General features: G+C 40.1%; 1 protein-coding gene across 1 annotated transcript in view; it reads left to right on the top strand.

The window, feature by feature from the left end:
- Positions 1–15,974, top strand: part of KYNU (kynureninase) — a 54,028-nt gene that overhangs the window by 20,562 nt on the left and 17,492 nt on the right. The window contains exons 6-9 of the mRNA XM_009952266.2: positions 640–714; positions 2,055–2,201; positions 8,235–8,333; positions 9,113–9,186. Of these exons, the coding sequence (XP_009950568.1) occupies positions 640–714; positions 2,055–2,201; positions 8,235–8,333; positions 9,113–9,186 (395 nt within the window). The remainder of the gene's footprint in view (positions 1–639; positions 715–2,054; positions 2,202–8,234; positions 8,334–9,112; positions 9,187–15,974) is intronic.

The following is a 15,974-nucleotide window of genomic DNA, read 5'->3' as shown; positions in this document are numbered from 1 at the left end:
TTCCTGTCATGTATATTTAAACTATTTTATAATATTATTCAATGATTTTTATGTTATCTCCATAACCATTACTTATTGATAAAATCAGAGGGTAGGATTTTCAAAATAGCCTGAGAGTTGAGAGCTGTTGTTTCCTCCCAGCTGTGCAGCAAATTGAAGGCGTGAGGATAGCATGGGGCAGCATATACGTGCTGGCCAAACCTCGTTTGCATTGACAGCGGTGCATATGGGACAGCCTGGGATTTAGCACGTGCTACCAAGAAAAGTAGGTACCCAGGGCCCCTGAAGAGGTGATGCTCAGTCTTCTCCTTGGCTGTTGTCTGTGCAGCTTTTTCTTGCTGGCATGGGATAAAGCACATCCTCCACCACATTTCCACCCTCATTCTACTCCATGAACTTATCCTGTAGGATTTAGGCTTTGACTTTATCCTTGCTGTCCGACGATGTGAATTACATTCTGATCTTTTGCAAACCAAATGAAGTTTTCAGTGGAGTTGGATGAGGCTTTCAAGCGTTAATTTTAGTGAAAGGCAGGCATCTGAATCCCTTCCGTGAAGTTCTGATGTCCTTGTCCATTTTTCTTTTAGTTGTTTTATCACCTAATTGCACTAATGTGTTCTGCATGGAAATCTCTTCCAGTATGCTGTTGAGTCCCAACTTCGACTTCATGGACTTGATGTGGAGAAATGCATGCTCATGATGCAGCCACGGGAGGTTGGTGAGAAATACATCGGTTCTGCTTGCTGGTGCTAAGAGTAGAAGCATATTTCATAGGAGAATGGTCATACATTCCCAAATATTCTAGTGTCTGCCTGGAGAAGCTATAATCTATTTCTATTAATACTTTTAGGTAAAATTTATGAATCGTGTATTCTGTGTCTGTATATATTTTTTGGTATTCGAACCCATTTTATAGTTTTTTGGTTCAACTAATGCATTTGCCTTATAGACTGAAAAAAAGGTTATTATTTTCTCTATTTTTCCTGTTTACAAAACCTGACAGAATGCTGAGAGAACTGCAAAATATAGTAGCTCATTGAGATACCCCAATGTCCTTTGAATGTCCTAAGGTAAAAGATTGCCATAACATGAACAGCACTCTGTGTATCAGCACAGACTGAGGGAAAGGTCTGCTTTGAGTAATATGCAATTCAGATTAATTTGAAAGACTGCCTTGCTTCACTTTCGCAGTATTAAGAACTTTGCCACCTATCTATAAACTGATGGTGACCTTTTACTTCTGAAATCTGAGTCATCTTGTGAGTAAAGAGCCCACTCCTGAAAGCCTGATAGATTTGCAAAGATTGTTGAGATAATAACAGTTACTTGCAATTCAACAATCTTGCCCAAGCTCTTTTCAGTAACAAGTCTAATTTAATTCTAGGCTTTCACTGCCTAATTGATCCCTAGGTGGTGGTATGTTTTACATGATCCCTTGCTAGGAAGATGGGAGGAGGATGGGGCAGTAATTTTCCTATAAAGAATCAAGAATGAGGGTTTTTTTTATTTGGTTGAAATTCCTCTAAATTTAATGACCCCAGGTTTGGGGATTTTTATACTTTTGATGATGTGAGACTTATTGTTTTTGAAAGATAAATGTGGCAGTTTTATAATAGCTTCCTGTGGGATATGAAGTTTATCAGAAAAGTAGAGTGAAACTGATAGATAACTTTCAAGTCTTGTGGCTGTCAGTTTCAGATGCCACATAAAAATCTTTGTACGTGCTGTTTTCACCAGAACTTTTTTACTGTAAATTAAAATTGTCTCAAATATTAAAGAGTATGAAGCACGCTAGAATAGAAAGTGAATAGACTTTTTATAACTGGCACCTTCAAGATAAGTTTGCTAATGATTTTTTTTTTTTTTTTGAGGTAAGTTACTCACAGGCTACTTCATAGCCCTACCTTTGTATATCATTACCATGCTAAGGATTTGCTTTTGATCTCCTTATGCAAGCAGCACAGCTCATGGTAAAATATAGATTATGAAATAAGAAATGACAGTTCCATTACTGCCAAAGTTGATGTAAAATGTGTGCTTTAACTTTCTTTTAGGGGGAGGAGACCTTGAGGAATGAAGATATCCTTGCTGTAATTGAGAAGGAAGGGGACTCTATCGCTGTCATTCTGTTCAGTGGGGTGCAGTACTACACAGGACAGTTGTTTGACATCCCTAGAATAACAAAGGCTGGCCAAGAAAAGGTAAGATTGCTCCAGACCCGTCCTTTTAACACCAATTTTAGACAATTTTCCTTGTGAAATATTTTTAATTTCTGTGTTTTGTGTCACAAAAAAAAGCACATGTGGAAACCTGTGGGGCTCTGATAAGTAAAAACACTCTGTGCCCAGATCCTTTGAGGGCTGTGTGCTGCATGAAGAAATAACCCTGTGAGAGCAATCTCAGAGGAGCAAATATGGAGAGATAATTCGTGACTATTTACTTCTACAGGGCTTTTCTTGAAGGATAGAATTTCAAGAGGTTCAGCGTAGAAGGAAGAGGAGGTAATCACAGCTCTAATCTCTCTTTAAAAGTTAGTTTGCGTTAGATTTCTGCTTTTTTGGCAGACTTGCATGATTTTCTTTCTTTCCTGCAGCCACACTGTGGCAGTTTTTGCCCCCAGTGAGCAGGTAGGTGAGCTCCCCGTGGAGCCAGCAGTGTTCAGACTCAGCTGATCAGTTTTCTGGAGACAGGCACAATGTGAGGAACATCAACGTCACAAGACGACTGTATTTTTCGTGATGACTCAGCCTTTGGAGCTTGCAGGCAGTGTGCTCTCTGGATGTAGCTGTAAAACTTCTTTAACCATCTCAATTGCCCTAGGAACCCAGGAGAAAATAGTTTTTAATTAAGTTGTCTTATCAACAGCGGGTCACCAGACTTTCTGTAGGGGTAGTCTTTTACTGGCTGTACCTTATCTCATATAAGATTAGACCACTCAAGCATAAGCATATTTAGTATCACTGGATTTGGCAAACCAGCTAACTATTTATGTTTGATGTTTTAACTCTCTGGAGGGGTCCCTGGCTCACAACAGGCTATACATCTTCTGTTGCTGTAGGTTTGGCACTGGAAATTTTTCTGGAGTAAGTTATGCTGCTGCAAAGTGGTGGTAAAGTCTCCCCTGGGAGAGCAGAGCAGGTGTGAGAGCTAGTGTAGGGCCCGTGGGATATAAAAAGGGAATGTTCTCACAGAGCAGCACCTGGCGACAAAATTGGTCCTGAACGCAGTACAAAGCAAGAGGGACTTCTGACATTGGTGCAGAAATCGAAGGAAAAAAGAACTGAGGGGAGTCAGCTTCAGGGGGAAACAGGTCTGTGATTAGCTCTAAAAGCAATACCTTCATGGTTGCCTTCCTTGAGGGTCTTCCAGTACTTTGCTGACCACAAATAATCAAAAGGCTATGCTGAAAAGTTTGAAAGGGAAGATAGGTTATTAATAGGACGGTGCCACCCACTGCTTTACTTGCTCTCACTTGTGGTGACAGCAAAGCTTTCGTTCAGCCGCCAACATCTACGTGCCTGCAGTGCTTCCTCCCTGGCATCTGCTTTGTGATGTGTCTGAAAGGTGTCTGAGAGGAATCTTTCTTCTCCACTATAAATGCGAACAAACTGGGAAAAGCCTATCTCCTTGCCGCCTCTCTAAAGATGCTCTCTGGACTGCGGGACACATGCTTGCATGAGTGGAAGTGATGCAGTTTCACTGAAAGCTATAAACTACCCCAAAGTGACTGAGAACCTGTGTTCTGGGGAAAAGCAGTCACTGGTATTTCATTATATGAAGTGAAAATGGATTTGGTGCTTATGTTATCTGAGGAGATAACTAGGACTTGGTGAAAACAGCTTAAAATTTATATAATGTAGTGCAAATAATAATATTAACTCAGGATTATGTGCTTCCCCGTGGATATACACAAAGTCACTGCACACTTATACAGAAACTGTACCACGTTATTGAAGAGGAGAGTGATTTCTGACAGCAGTTCAGTACTCCAGCAGGCACAGATAGATGTGAAAGGCCTGTTTCCACCTGCATGCCTATTAGAAATACCATAACATAGAAGGGAATCTCTTCTTCCTGAGATTTTTCAAAAGGGTAAAAAAACCCCCAAACATTTCATTGCCATCCTCTTTTTTTGTTAGAGCACGTAGATCCAGGTAGATCCATGGCCTGAAATGTCATTACTGTATTTAAAAAGAAAAAGTGATTGAACCTGAAGAATTGCTTGAGTACCCAGAAGGCTTCAAAAGCATGAGCCAACGCTGGTTTTATTTCCCTGCTGTCAGATACACTCAGCTCAACATCCTTATGGATTCTACCCCCTGGGTTAAGTAATGTTTATATGTTTATACAAACTGCTGTATAACGTACTGTTACACCACACTTAAACATCTACATATGGCAAATATTTACTTGAATAGCTATGAAATCAGCCGTACATGAAGAGTTTTCTGTCTCAATATTGGTGAGAGGTACTCCTGTGTCCTGCTGCTTCTCTTAGTCTCAGGGCTTCTGATTACCACAAAGCCCAAAATGTTGGATCTTCAAAAGCAATCGGCTCTTCTCCTCTTTTCCCAGGTCAGAGCTGATGTTGGGAGCTGCCGTTGAGTTAGAGGAAAACAACTGCGGAACCAGAGTCGTTAGTGTCTATGTAATATGTAATATGTATGAGCTTAATTTCTGTTTGATACCATCCAACCAGTTCCTGTCCCCAGGCTGACAAGCTTTCAGGGCATTAGATGTGTGGACTTAAAGACCAGATCTCCTTCAAGAGCTTGGGGATCTGATGAAATCAGCAGTGGTTAGAACAATTATCTCATATATGACATATTATCACAGAAAGGCTGGAAGTCCTTTAAAATGTGTATTAAAAGACAATAAGCCCGAGAAGTCATGTTCATAGCAAAAATGCAAGGCTCCCCTTCCTGGTGATGAAGGGTGGTGAATGACCCCATGTTCATGAACAGAAAATAGGTTGGGGAGAGCTGACAGGCAAAAAAGTCAGAAGGGGAAAATACAAGGTGGAAGTGTCACCTGAAAAGAGGAGGAAAAAAAATCACTTGTCAGCCAGGGTAGCAGAGAGAAAAGTCCTGCACAGATGGTCTTAATAATTCTTTTAATGTACAATTGAAATAAAATCCTGCAGTGTTGTACCCTATCAGGGCTTGGCCAGAAATTTCAGCTGTGAGCTCAGGAGGTCTGGAAAATGTCCTGGGATTCTTGAGGTCAATCATTTATGAATTAAGTTACTGATTTCCTTTTACATTTTTTAAGCCAATTTCCTAAGTTCTCTACGTACGTTAAGATTCCTCCCAGAGTGAAAGCTCTGCACATAGACAGCTTCATTAAGTCATTAAATATTAAATGAACTAAATTAAGCTTGAAAAATTACCTCAGGCTATTTTTCCATCTTGGGTCTCTCAGATAAATCAAAATTACTATGTATTGTGCAAGACACTCATCAGCAGGCTGAAGAGGATGTAGCAGTTTTCCTTGTTTCATACTTTTGAGCTTGCTCTAGAGGATGGAGGGGGTTGAGTCATTTTATTCTTCCACAAGTGAAGAAATGGCTGACTTTTAGGAGGCTCTAGCTTTCAAATACAATTTTCATTTCATAAGTTATATTGTACTTTCAACTGACTCTGTACCGTATGTAAAGTATTTTAATCTCTTGAGTCCCAGTAGGAAGAGCTTTAAGATCCTTCATCTTCATTTCTTTTCCTGTCTCTCTCTTTCTAAATGCCCCAGCTTTGCTGGTGTGAAGCTGTCATTTCTCTCCCTCTCTCCAAATGTCATTGTCCATGCTGAGTTGTTACCTGCTGGTTATCAGCAGCTACCCAGACACTTTGCAGAAATGACTTTTAGATGTTAGAGTAAAATGGAAGAGGCAGGGGAGAGCACACATCCTCTTCTTCGCCCAGAGCAGATGGAGAGCTCTGTTTTCCCCCTAGTCTAGGGAAACGATGTTCCCACGCAGTCCTTGTTCTGCGTGGCTTGCGCAGGGAGAGCTGTTTCAGTTTGTTTTACTTGTTCCATGCAATCTGTGTGGCTAAACATTTGCTGTTTGTGTGACTCGAGTGCCAGACGCCTCCCAGGGAAAGCAAACCAGCACCGCCCATCTTGCAGATGATGACTTGAACAAAATGGTACGAGTGGGTGTCTCTGAGATGATGTAGGAAACCTGCCAGCGCTGAACCCACATTTTCAGGCTGTGCCTCATTAGTGAGTTAAATAGTGCCCACTAGGATTTACTAACCAATTTCAAAGTGTTGGGGAGCAGTGCAAGCAGTTCAGGAGTATGACCCATGGGTGGCCATCCTGTTTGAGGGCTACAAGGGCATGGTGTGGGTGCAAGCCAGTCTGTGCCAACTAGTGGCAGTGTCCAGGCAAGTTTATGCACGTTGACATTACAGGTATGGATGTGACTGTGGAGCCTTATTATAGTACCATGACTGCAAGGGCATCCAACCTGCTGGTGTCCTGAGGAATCTCGTCCTATCTCCCGTCTACTGTATTTCCCTAATTTGTCATCTTGTGCTTGAACATATTTTTTCACAGTTTGTCACTTACTGACAGGGAAAGGACAACTGATTATAACACAAGACTTACGATAGAGTTAAATTTCTTATGGGCTCTTTTTTTTTTTTTTATGAGCAGCTACTGTTTTTTTTGTTCATTTTCATTGCATTAATGTACAGCCAGAAGCATACATTCTGCAAAACTCTGAGCGTATCATGTTATTCCTGGTTTCCACTGCAACCACTGAATCTCTTGTAGCAATTCTTCAAAAAAAATTTGTGTGGGACACGTATGAAGGTATACATGTAAGTGTGAAAATCCAGTCAACTGAAGTTTTGAAGATAATGCCTTAAAACCTTATGAAAACCTTCTTGTTCAATAGCAGATTTGCTTTAGTTTACTGTAGCTTATTTCTCTGAACCAAGGCCATTTTATCTCCGAATGAGAACATTCCCATGGGCACGCAGTGTGCTTCAGCTTCTCTGCATTATCTTCACCATTTCAGTTGATTTGTCTTAACTCACTTCTGTGTGTCCCTGTGAAGACAAGCCACCAAGGGTGCCAAGGCTAGGCTATTTATTGAAACTTTGATTCCAATGTTAAATCATGCAAATGCTATGGCAGTGAGTTTTCTTCCCATCGTTTTGGAGTGACTTCTCAAGCTGATAACTTCACCAATACCTCCATTAGAATTAGTGTGTCACATCTTCTTAAAATGCTGCTTCATTCAAATTGTTATCTATTTTATACAGAAGATTAAATTACCAAAGTACTGTTTAAATAATTTAGCTAAGGCTCCCTTCATGCAAGAAACAGCAAGAGATTCTTAAAAAAACCCTTTGTTTTATTATTGGACGTTGATTTTTCTGAAGCCTGTGCTCTCACTCTTATTTCTACCATGCTGCTTGCAAGCAGGATGTTTGTGTTTTAAAAGCAAAATGCAAAATAGCATTTAATTTGTAGTCCAGGCACAAAAGGCAGTTTTATTTCTCTGCGCTTAAATAAATCGCGAGGCTTGGAAGAACTTTTTAGTTTAAAAATGCTGCCATCCAGTGGTTATTTTGCGTCTAAAACTGCTGCTTTTTGATCTATCCTTCTGTGGTCCTTACATGTTTCCGCCCCCTGCCCCCGGTGCTCTATGCAAATTGTGGTTATGACAAATACAACACTTTTCACAGAGAAATGGCAGGATGTGTTTCTAACTTTTTAAGGACAAGTACAAAAATCCTTAAAGATCAGTGTGTTGCATAGGCTGCTAGCTCACCCGTTTGGATTTCCAAACAACAAGAGCCTCATAGTTTAAATACCAGGGAGACCTTAAGTATATAGTGGAATGTAATTGTTCATGGGTGACTGGCTTCATTATGCATGTTACTATTTTGTCTCTACCTAGAGCTTGCCATGCCATACAAGACGTTGAAATTATGCATTTGTTCTGAGTACTAATTTCAAGTGATGTCACTTTACTGCGTGAGAAAAAAATCCTTAGGGATAGAAACCATATCCAAGTGTCCTTGAAGTCAAGCCCACAAAACAATTCATGATTTCTACATGTATCTATGGATAGAAAACTTGTTTCTAGTAATAACTCAAAACAGATGGGACTTGGTAACATGCCTATATAGAGAGCAAGTAAAGCTCTAAAGATGTTTTTTAAAAATAATTTTATAGTGATGATTCTCTTGATAAGTAGCATATTAATTATCTCTTTCCTGCAGGGTTGCTTTGTTGGATTTGACCTGGCTCATGCTGTTGGCAACGTAGAGCTTCATTTGCATGACTGGGGAATAGATTTTGCCTGCTGGTGCTCCTACAAGGTGAAATAAATTCATTGTTTGACAATATTTTCCATAATGTCACTTATACGACGGGTCAGCAAACAGGTCAGATGAATAAGAACTGCACCTGAACTGTTGATCAAGACTTGGCTGAATCTTTGAACCATCCACAACGTGAAGATGGACACTGTCTTTAGCTGTGGTTTCCTTAAGAAAGGTTCCAAAAGATAATAGTGGCAATGACCTGCAAGGTCACCCATGGATGTGAAATGGATGCTAGTGGGGGTTAAACACATGCTCTAAAGCATACTCTGCTCTGTGGTCACAGTATCAGAGGCTCTTCTCTTATTTCCCACACCAAGAAAGCCTTGCAGCTACAGGATTTTCTTAAGTGGTCCCTAAATAAGAGAATATTCTGGCCCAAACTCAAATAATTTCAGATCATAAAACAAGGTATCTTTAGTTCCTTTGACTTCTCTTGAGTTTAAGAATCGACAGATATAGTCACATGAGTTGTTTGATGACTGTGCTATATGTATTATGACATGGGAATCTCTCAGCCGTACTTCAATTTTCTAGCCTTTTGTCTGTTAGACTTCACATATCTTATGAAAGCCAAGACAGATATTTTTAGAACTAATCTGAGAAAATATATCTGCTTTTACCTACATCAGCACTTTGAAACAAATGCTAAGATCTCGAGTAGAAACCACTAGAAATTTTAAAATTGATCTGTTTTAGAGAGCGGGGAGAGGGAGGGAAAGCTATACTTTACAGATAATGAGCACAACACGTACGTGTTGATTTATTCTTTGCAGTATTTAAATTCTGGAGCAGGAGGCCTCGCTGGTGCCTACATTCACGAGAAGCATTCCCAGAGCATTAAACCAGCGTAAGTATACTTCTATACTCAAATAAAAGGTGCTGCAAAATTTAAATGGGAAATATCTTCCTTTTGAGTTGACATCTGAAAATGAAACAGTGTACAGATTCCTAGTCATAGACCATGGACATGCAGAAGAAATTCCCCGCTTCAAAAAAGTCGTTGGGTTAACATTAGTTACTGTCTTACTGCACGAGTGAAAAGGGTAGTACAAGTTTAGATAATCTGGCTATCTGACTATGTTACCTCAGATGGGTTGTTTTATGTTAATTTTAGTAAATTTTGAAATTATTAATGTACATGGCTCACATCTTAAATCCATTTCTTCCTTGGAGTCTGGTATCAGTTCCAAACTAAATATAATCATGAAAGAGAATGCTTATAATATTAAAACCAAGTAACCTAAATCATGCCTATGAGACTGTTTAAAGAGAATATTTAACATCTTCCTTTAAAAAGGATTTTTTTATAGCGTTGAAGTCTTTGGTTGGTGAACAAAATCAAAGACAATTTCAACTCTGTGTCTAATAGCTCTTTAATACTGGCATGTTTTCATTAAAATTATATCCACTGGTAAAGCTAGGAAGCATTACATGGAGATCTGTGTTCTCAAAGACTGTATAATCCATGAAAAGCTGTGCTATCAACTGAGGTTAGCTGCACTAATAAAAAATACCTGTTATTTAAAATGTTATATGACTACTCTGAGTATGTATATTAAGAACAGTAGGATTAGTACTTTTAATGCACCGACAAATGTAAACATTTCTTTCTGGCTATAATGCTTGGGGAAATTGCTGGCACTTTTATTTTAGCTTGAAGAAGGCAAACTAAATCAAATTTCAGAGAGAAATAATATTATAATAAGGAGCTTTGCTGCACTATGTGCTGGTTTCAGACTGTCTAGACTCCCGGGAGATAACAGAATAACATGATAAGTTCTTCTCAGTCACCCATCACAGAAAACTCATTAGGATGACATATGACCTGTTGTGAGCTGATCTGATCCTCACACGTGAACGTTGTCAAAATATTCCGAATATCTGGATTTTACTTCTGGAAAGTGTTTTTTCCTGCTTCCCCATTAGCCAGTTGCAGGCTTTGCTCCTATGGCCAAACCTCTGGGCCCTGTGAGGAGCTGGGAAGATGCTGCAAGATGAAAAAATGTGGGCCAGCTAGAAATCACAGAATAGCAATAGGAGAAATGAGTAAAATCGCAAGGACTTTGAGCCTTTTTTCCTCTTTGATGAAAATTTGAAGCTTCTGTGAGGGCACTAAGTTGGTATTGTAGGTAAGAGCTTAAATTAGTGTTTCCTGAACCAGCTTTTTCATACATAGTCACTAACTTGTGTACTGAATGTGGATACTGAATGTCTTAAATACAATTGCTTATATGAAATAGGATTTTGCAGCGTGGGGCCCAATTAAGTATATAATTTCAAACTTCCTGCATAGACCCTTTGCATTATTTAATCACAGTTATTTCATATTTCCTGAGATTTGATAATCACTCATCAAACTGTTTGTAGTTAATATGCCCTGGTTGCATTACTTTTCTTTCTTTTATGCATCAACCAGCCATTCCAGGTCTCCAAATAAAGCAGTGAGACAAAGGAGAATTTGTCTATGTCAAAGTATTCAATTTTATAGCTGATTTAAATGCAGAGCAATTTGCTGTATGTTGTACAATCAAATAGAGTGGAATTTAACTGCTCTGGAAGTTGCAGGGTTTATGTTGTATCGAAAAAGTCTTTGGCTGTCATCTGAATCAAGGATGACACCCAGTGGCCAGACAACTCCGTTCAACAGCAGAAGCACTAAACACTGTTGTTTCTTTGCATCTCAGCCCACACATAACCAGATAATTAAATTCCAATCCAGCTGATATCCTTTTGTCGTTTAAACAGTCTGAAATATTGTTTTTAACTCATGGCCAATATTATGCAAGTCACTTTACCCACCTATATAGATTTCTGTAATTTGTCTCATCTTTCATGTTTTCTGCAAGCTATTGACTAGGTAGTTATTTTTACATTGAAATAATGTATTGTATTTTGATACAAAAATGTATGTTCTGACCATAATTCAGAGAGGCAGACCCAGATTGGTTGCCAAGCGCTTTTGCCTGTTACGGACTGAGGCTGGGGCAGAAAGGACTTAGGTACTTACTGAAAATTAAACAGCTTAGTCCAAAATTTTCATTTTAAACCCCCAAGCCCAGCCACTGCCTGTCATTAAAGGCATTTAGCTATTTTGTTTTAACTTCCCTTATTTTTATCAGCATGCTTTTGTTCATGCCCAGAGTCTTGCTAATAAGAGCAGTGTAAGCCAATAGGCTCTTGCATTGTAGCTATGCCCCATTTCAGAAGCTGGATCCCCCTCCAGCTGCTCCCCACGGTGCTGCTCCATCCAGAGCCTGCTCCCTGGACAACATAAGACTTATTTCCCGCTGCTTTCTTTTAAAATAGAACTTGAGGAAGAGTTATTAATTCATTTAATAGCCTTACCACCAGCAGCCAAGGCCATGCTGAAACTGCTTTCTGCTTTGAGTCTGCAGAGCGAGGTTGCGGCAGCCTAACTGCAAACCTACACAACCCAGACCTGGTGTTATTCAGTAATACCATGTCACATCCCAGCAGCAAAAGGCAACACCAATCCCACTCCTGTTCTTTTTGGATTATGCAAGCTTCCCACAAGATTTTTAAAAAGTTGGTGATTCACTAACTCGGCAAAGGATTTATGTCCAAGAGCAAGGTTTGATCTTTAGGTCTGATGGCTGGCAGATGGAGGCTGTCGGCAGATCAGACTTGTATGTCCCCTTCTTGTTTTGTGTCACTGTAAGCATCATCCTGCACTCCATGGCTTAGCTAGGAATAGTTCTCTAATTCACTGCAAGGGCCGTGGGTCTAAAAGTTACATGGTGTAACCATCCTAATTAACATCTGTACCTGAGTATGTTGGGTAGTCCTTTGCTAGACCCCTCTCTTTCTTCCTCGAGCAGTAAAACTGCATCAGTCTGACATATATGGGTCCATATATCCCTGTTCTCTCATGATCTCACCTTCTTTGAAGTCTCTTTTAATACTCAAATAGCTTTTTTAATACCTGCTCTATATATCACGATGCAACATATTCTTGGCTAATTGTGCTAGAGTGATTTCTTTATGGGAAGGTTTCAAATAAAAAAAGACTTGGACAGAGCAGAGCCAAGAAACACAACAGAAACTGGTCAGTGCAGGCTGATCCTGTGCCACCAAGTTTCCACATAAATGACGTTAAATTGTGGAGGGGAAGTTTCCAAGACACAGGGAGCACTAAGGTGACCTACTAATACTGAAATTTTGTTTGACTACCTTTTTGGTTTCCAGAAAAGTTTCTTTTTCTTTCCCTTCCCCTGTTTCTTGATTCCTCCATTTATAAAAAGAAGGATAACTAAAATCTACCAGCCAAGTGAACTATAATGAAATGTGAGCACCTGGGATGGAAGGTACAGGGGAAGTCAGGTGTGCACAGCAGAGTATTTGCAGCTGTAAACGTGCAGCGAGTTCAGCTCTGCTGTCAGGTGGCGTAAGCGACAGGAGAGGACAAACTCGCACAGTCCTGAGATAGGAGAAGAAAAAAAGTCCTAGTCAAATCCCTGTAAGAAAAAGTAAGGCACAACTTAAAAAGATGAAAGGGAAATAAATGTATGTAAAGCATCCAGGAGAATAATAGATAAACCTTGGCAGAGGATTAAATGAAAATTGTACAGTGGCTAGTGTTTAGAATGAAAGGATTTATCAAGACTTAACTTTAACACAGACTAGCAGCAGGTAGAGTTTAAAAATAAAAAGTTTGATGTGAAGAAATGCTGTATGTGCAGGAAGCAGCTGATGTCCAAAGAGCGTGTAAGCTTTTACGATAGGATGAAAAAAAAAGAAAAAGTATCAAAGAACAAGAAACAAAAAGGCAACTGTTTCATTCTAGCTTTGATAAACGCAAGGTGTCTTCAGACAATTTCTTCATAGACAGAGGTGAGATATCAGCCCTTTCTCTGGGATCGCTTTTGGTTTTGGCGTCTTGATTGCAATGAAAATGCCGGAGCACAAATGGCTTCCTGCTACTTCTTCACAGAGACTTGTACAGCTTTTTGGTACATGAACTTTTACCCTGGCATGAGATAAACAAAAATATGCTGTTCCAGCTCCGTATGTCTCCCCTTTCCCATTTTTCCCAGATGCTCTGGGTCCCTGCCCTGCTCCAGTGCAGACCCTCTCTGCCCCCCAGTAACTTTGCTTTCCAAGAGGTTGCTCAACCCCTTCCAGGCTTGGTGGCTCCAGCTGTGTTTTTCTTTAGTTATTTTCCTGATCTATGAGGAGATATCACATTGTTCCTTTTTGAATTAGAGCCACATAATCCCCAAGCTAAAGAGCCAAAGCTCCTGTGAAACTGCTGACAATAATGCAGCTTTGGAGCAATGTGAGTTGCGAGCAAAGGACAGTCACGAAAGGTTGGGAAGGTTGTTTTATTTCTGCTGCATTGGAAAGAACTAAAGCTGCTCTTGTTTAAAACGTTTCTAGAAATAATAGACTAGATGGTCCATCTCTCATTGACCCTTGGAGTCTATCAGCTCTGAGTATCCCACTACTGAATATTTTAGTGGAACAGAGCACCCTGGCCCAGCCAAGGAAAGGATTTGGAGAAGCAATGTAGAGACTACCAGGGGGCTGTGCTGATGCAGCAAGGTGGAAAGTCGGTGGTCACAGCTGGAAGCGTACACACTGCTGTTTGCAGAAGGGTTTGTCACTGGTCCTCAGGGACTCAAATTGTGGGCTAATGTGTGTATAAACTATTCGTGTAGTGCAACACGCGTCCCCCGAGGGCATAAAGTATCCCGTACTAAGGTAGAAATGAACTGTTTCTTTGCCAAGGAGATGAGAGCAATTTAGCTCCTTGAGCTAATTTAGAAACCAAAAGTTAAAACCTCCCTTGGGAAGAGACTGTTTAGGAATAAAGACATTGGTTAATTAGGCTTAATTGCATTGTCTTGGGACAAGTGATTTATTAGGCCAATCTAGACCCATGATGGGCCTGCAGGGGTGTGTTCTCAGGTTCACCAACTGAATGGCAAATATCCAAGAGCATTTTTTAACTTTGGAGTGAGTCTCTGGGAGAAAAAGAAGACAGAGGTTAATGTGCACTCACATCATCTATTCCCATTTTCATTTCTTCAGTTCTGTACTTCCTTTTATGTGACTCCCATGATTGTTACCTTGTTCTCTGTCAAGCATTTTCCCTCTATCTTCCTTCAAATCCTCCCTTGTAATTAAGCTGTATCTTCAAGCAATCTTGCTTCTTTTCTCATTATAAATAATCTTCACATTCTTTCCTCCCTGAAGGTCTTCCCCTGTGTTTTGTCATCTTTGCCCTGGTTAGACTTTTAAGGTGTTTGAGAGAGGAGCTGTATGCCTCCTTGTAAACTCATGGGACTATGTACGAGCTAATGTGCTCCATATCAAGTCTGCGTCACCTATAGGACAACTGGAGTGAGTGTGAATGTAATATGATGTTTTCAGTCCCTGTGTATACTCCCATGCTACCTAGACACTCCTAGTTTTGAAAGCTGAAAATGCAGCATACAGAAAAACAAAGACATGGTTCCTGTAAAATTTCTCAAATATATAAAGTAGTGTTTTTAAAAAGAATGGTACTGGACTGATTCCTGCTTTTCACACTTGTTATCAAGGCATCAGAACACTGGGATAAGTGGAGATGAACAAGTAAAGAAAAGCACTTGGCTTCTATGAGTCATGTCTTCTCCAAAATAGTACTTATAACACTGATGTGTTTGGCTGCAGATATCTTGGGGGCAGATTTGGGGATTTTATGTATTTTTAAATCTTTACCCCCCAACTTGCTTTTTCTTTTGCTCAAAACTCCACCAACAATATGAAGAAATGTCATGTAAAGCATGATGCTTGTCACAGCCTTTCTTAAAAATGATTTTTATTTTAAGGCTGAGGCTGATCAAATTCTTGCAATAGGTCTTTAATGGTATATTCTTCAGTGATCACTCACTAAACTAGCGAGGTTATGAGTTAGATCTGAGCAGATTCAAATTTCTCGTGCATCTCTCCTTCTGGACCATGCTGATGGGACATACACCACTTGGTCTGCTCTGCCACTGCCCTTTCCCACTCCCAGCCTCGGAAATGAGAGGGAGGTGGCTGCATTCCTTGTGGATGTGGCTTCCCATCTGCTGCCTCTGGCTTTTCTCATCAGATGGTGTAAGACACAACTGCTTGAACACATGAAAGGAACCCAACAGGCTTAGCCTGATGGAAAGGTGAATGTAGCCTGGGGGCAACTCTTGCATCCCCGTTAACTAGCAAGGAAGAGATCCTGGGGCTCTCCTCGGAGTTTATGTGGTTGCTGTGATTTTTTTTCCCCCCACTTCAAAGGCTGTGTGTTGTTAGCTGCCTGCTCTTTGTGCCTCAGTTCTCCACTTTGAGACAGGTAGTTTTGAAAGCACTTTGCTGTGTCTTGATTTTTCCCAGTAAGAGAAGGCAGTGAGTCAGTTTCTTTCCTGCTGAATGAACTTCCAGAGATGCAACACTTGAGCTGGTGTCACACACTTCTAACAAAAAGGAAAGAAAACATTATTTGCCTGCCTTTTTAATAAGTCACAAAGAGAAACATTATCTCCCGTCTTATGCTTATCTCTCAACCTGTATGTTTCTGTACCCACCTCACAAAACCTCTCTCTCTTAGGGAGGAAAAAGTTTATTTTCAACAAGAAACATCAAGTAAATCTTCTG

Source organism: Leptosomus discolor, chromosome 5 (assembly GCF_034619465.1).
Source record: "Leptosomus discolor isolate bLepDis1 chromosome 5, bLepDis1.hap2, whole genome shotgun sequence".
NCBI lineage: Eukaryota > Metazoa > Chordata > Aves > Leptosomiformes > Leptosomidae > Leptosomus > Leptosomus discolor.
The sequence above is the reverse complement of the archived record's forward strand: the minus strand, read 5'-3'. Positions and strand labels throughout refer to the sequence as shown.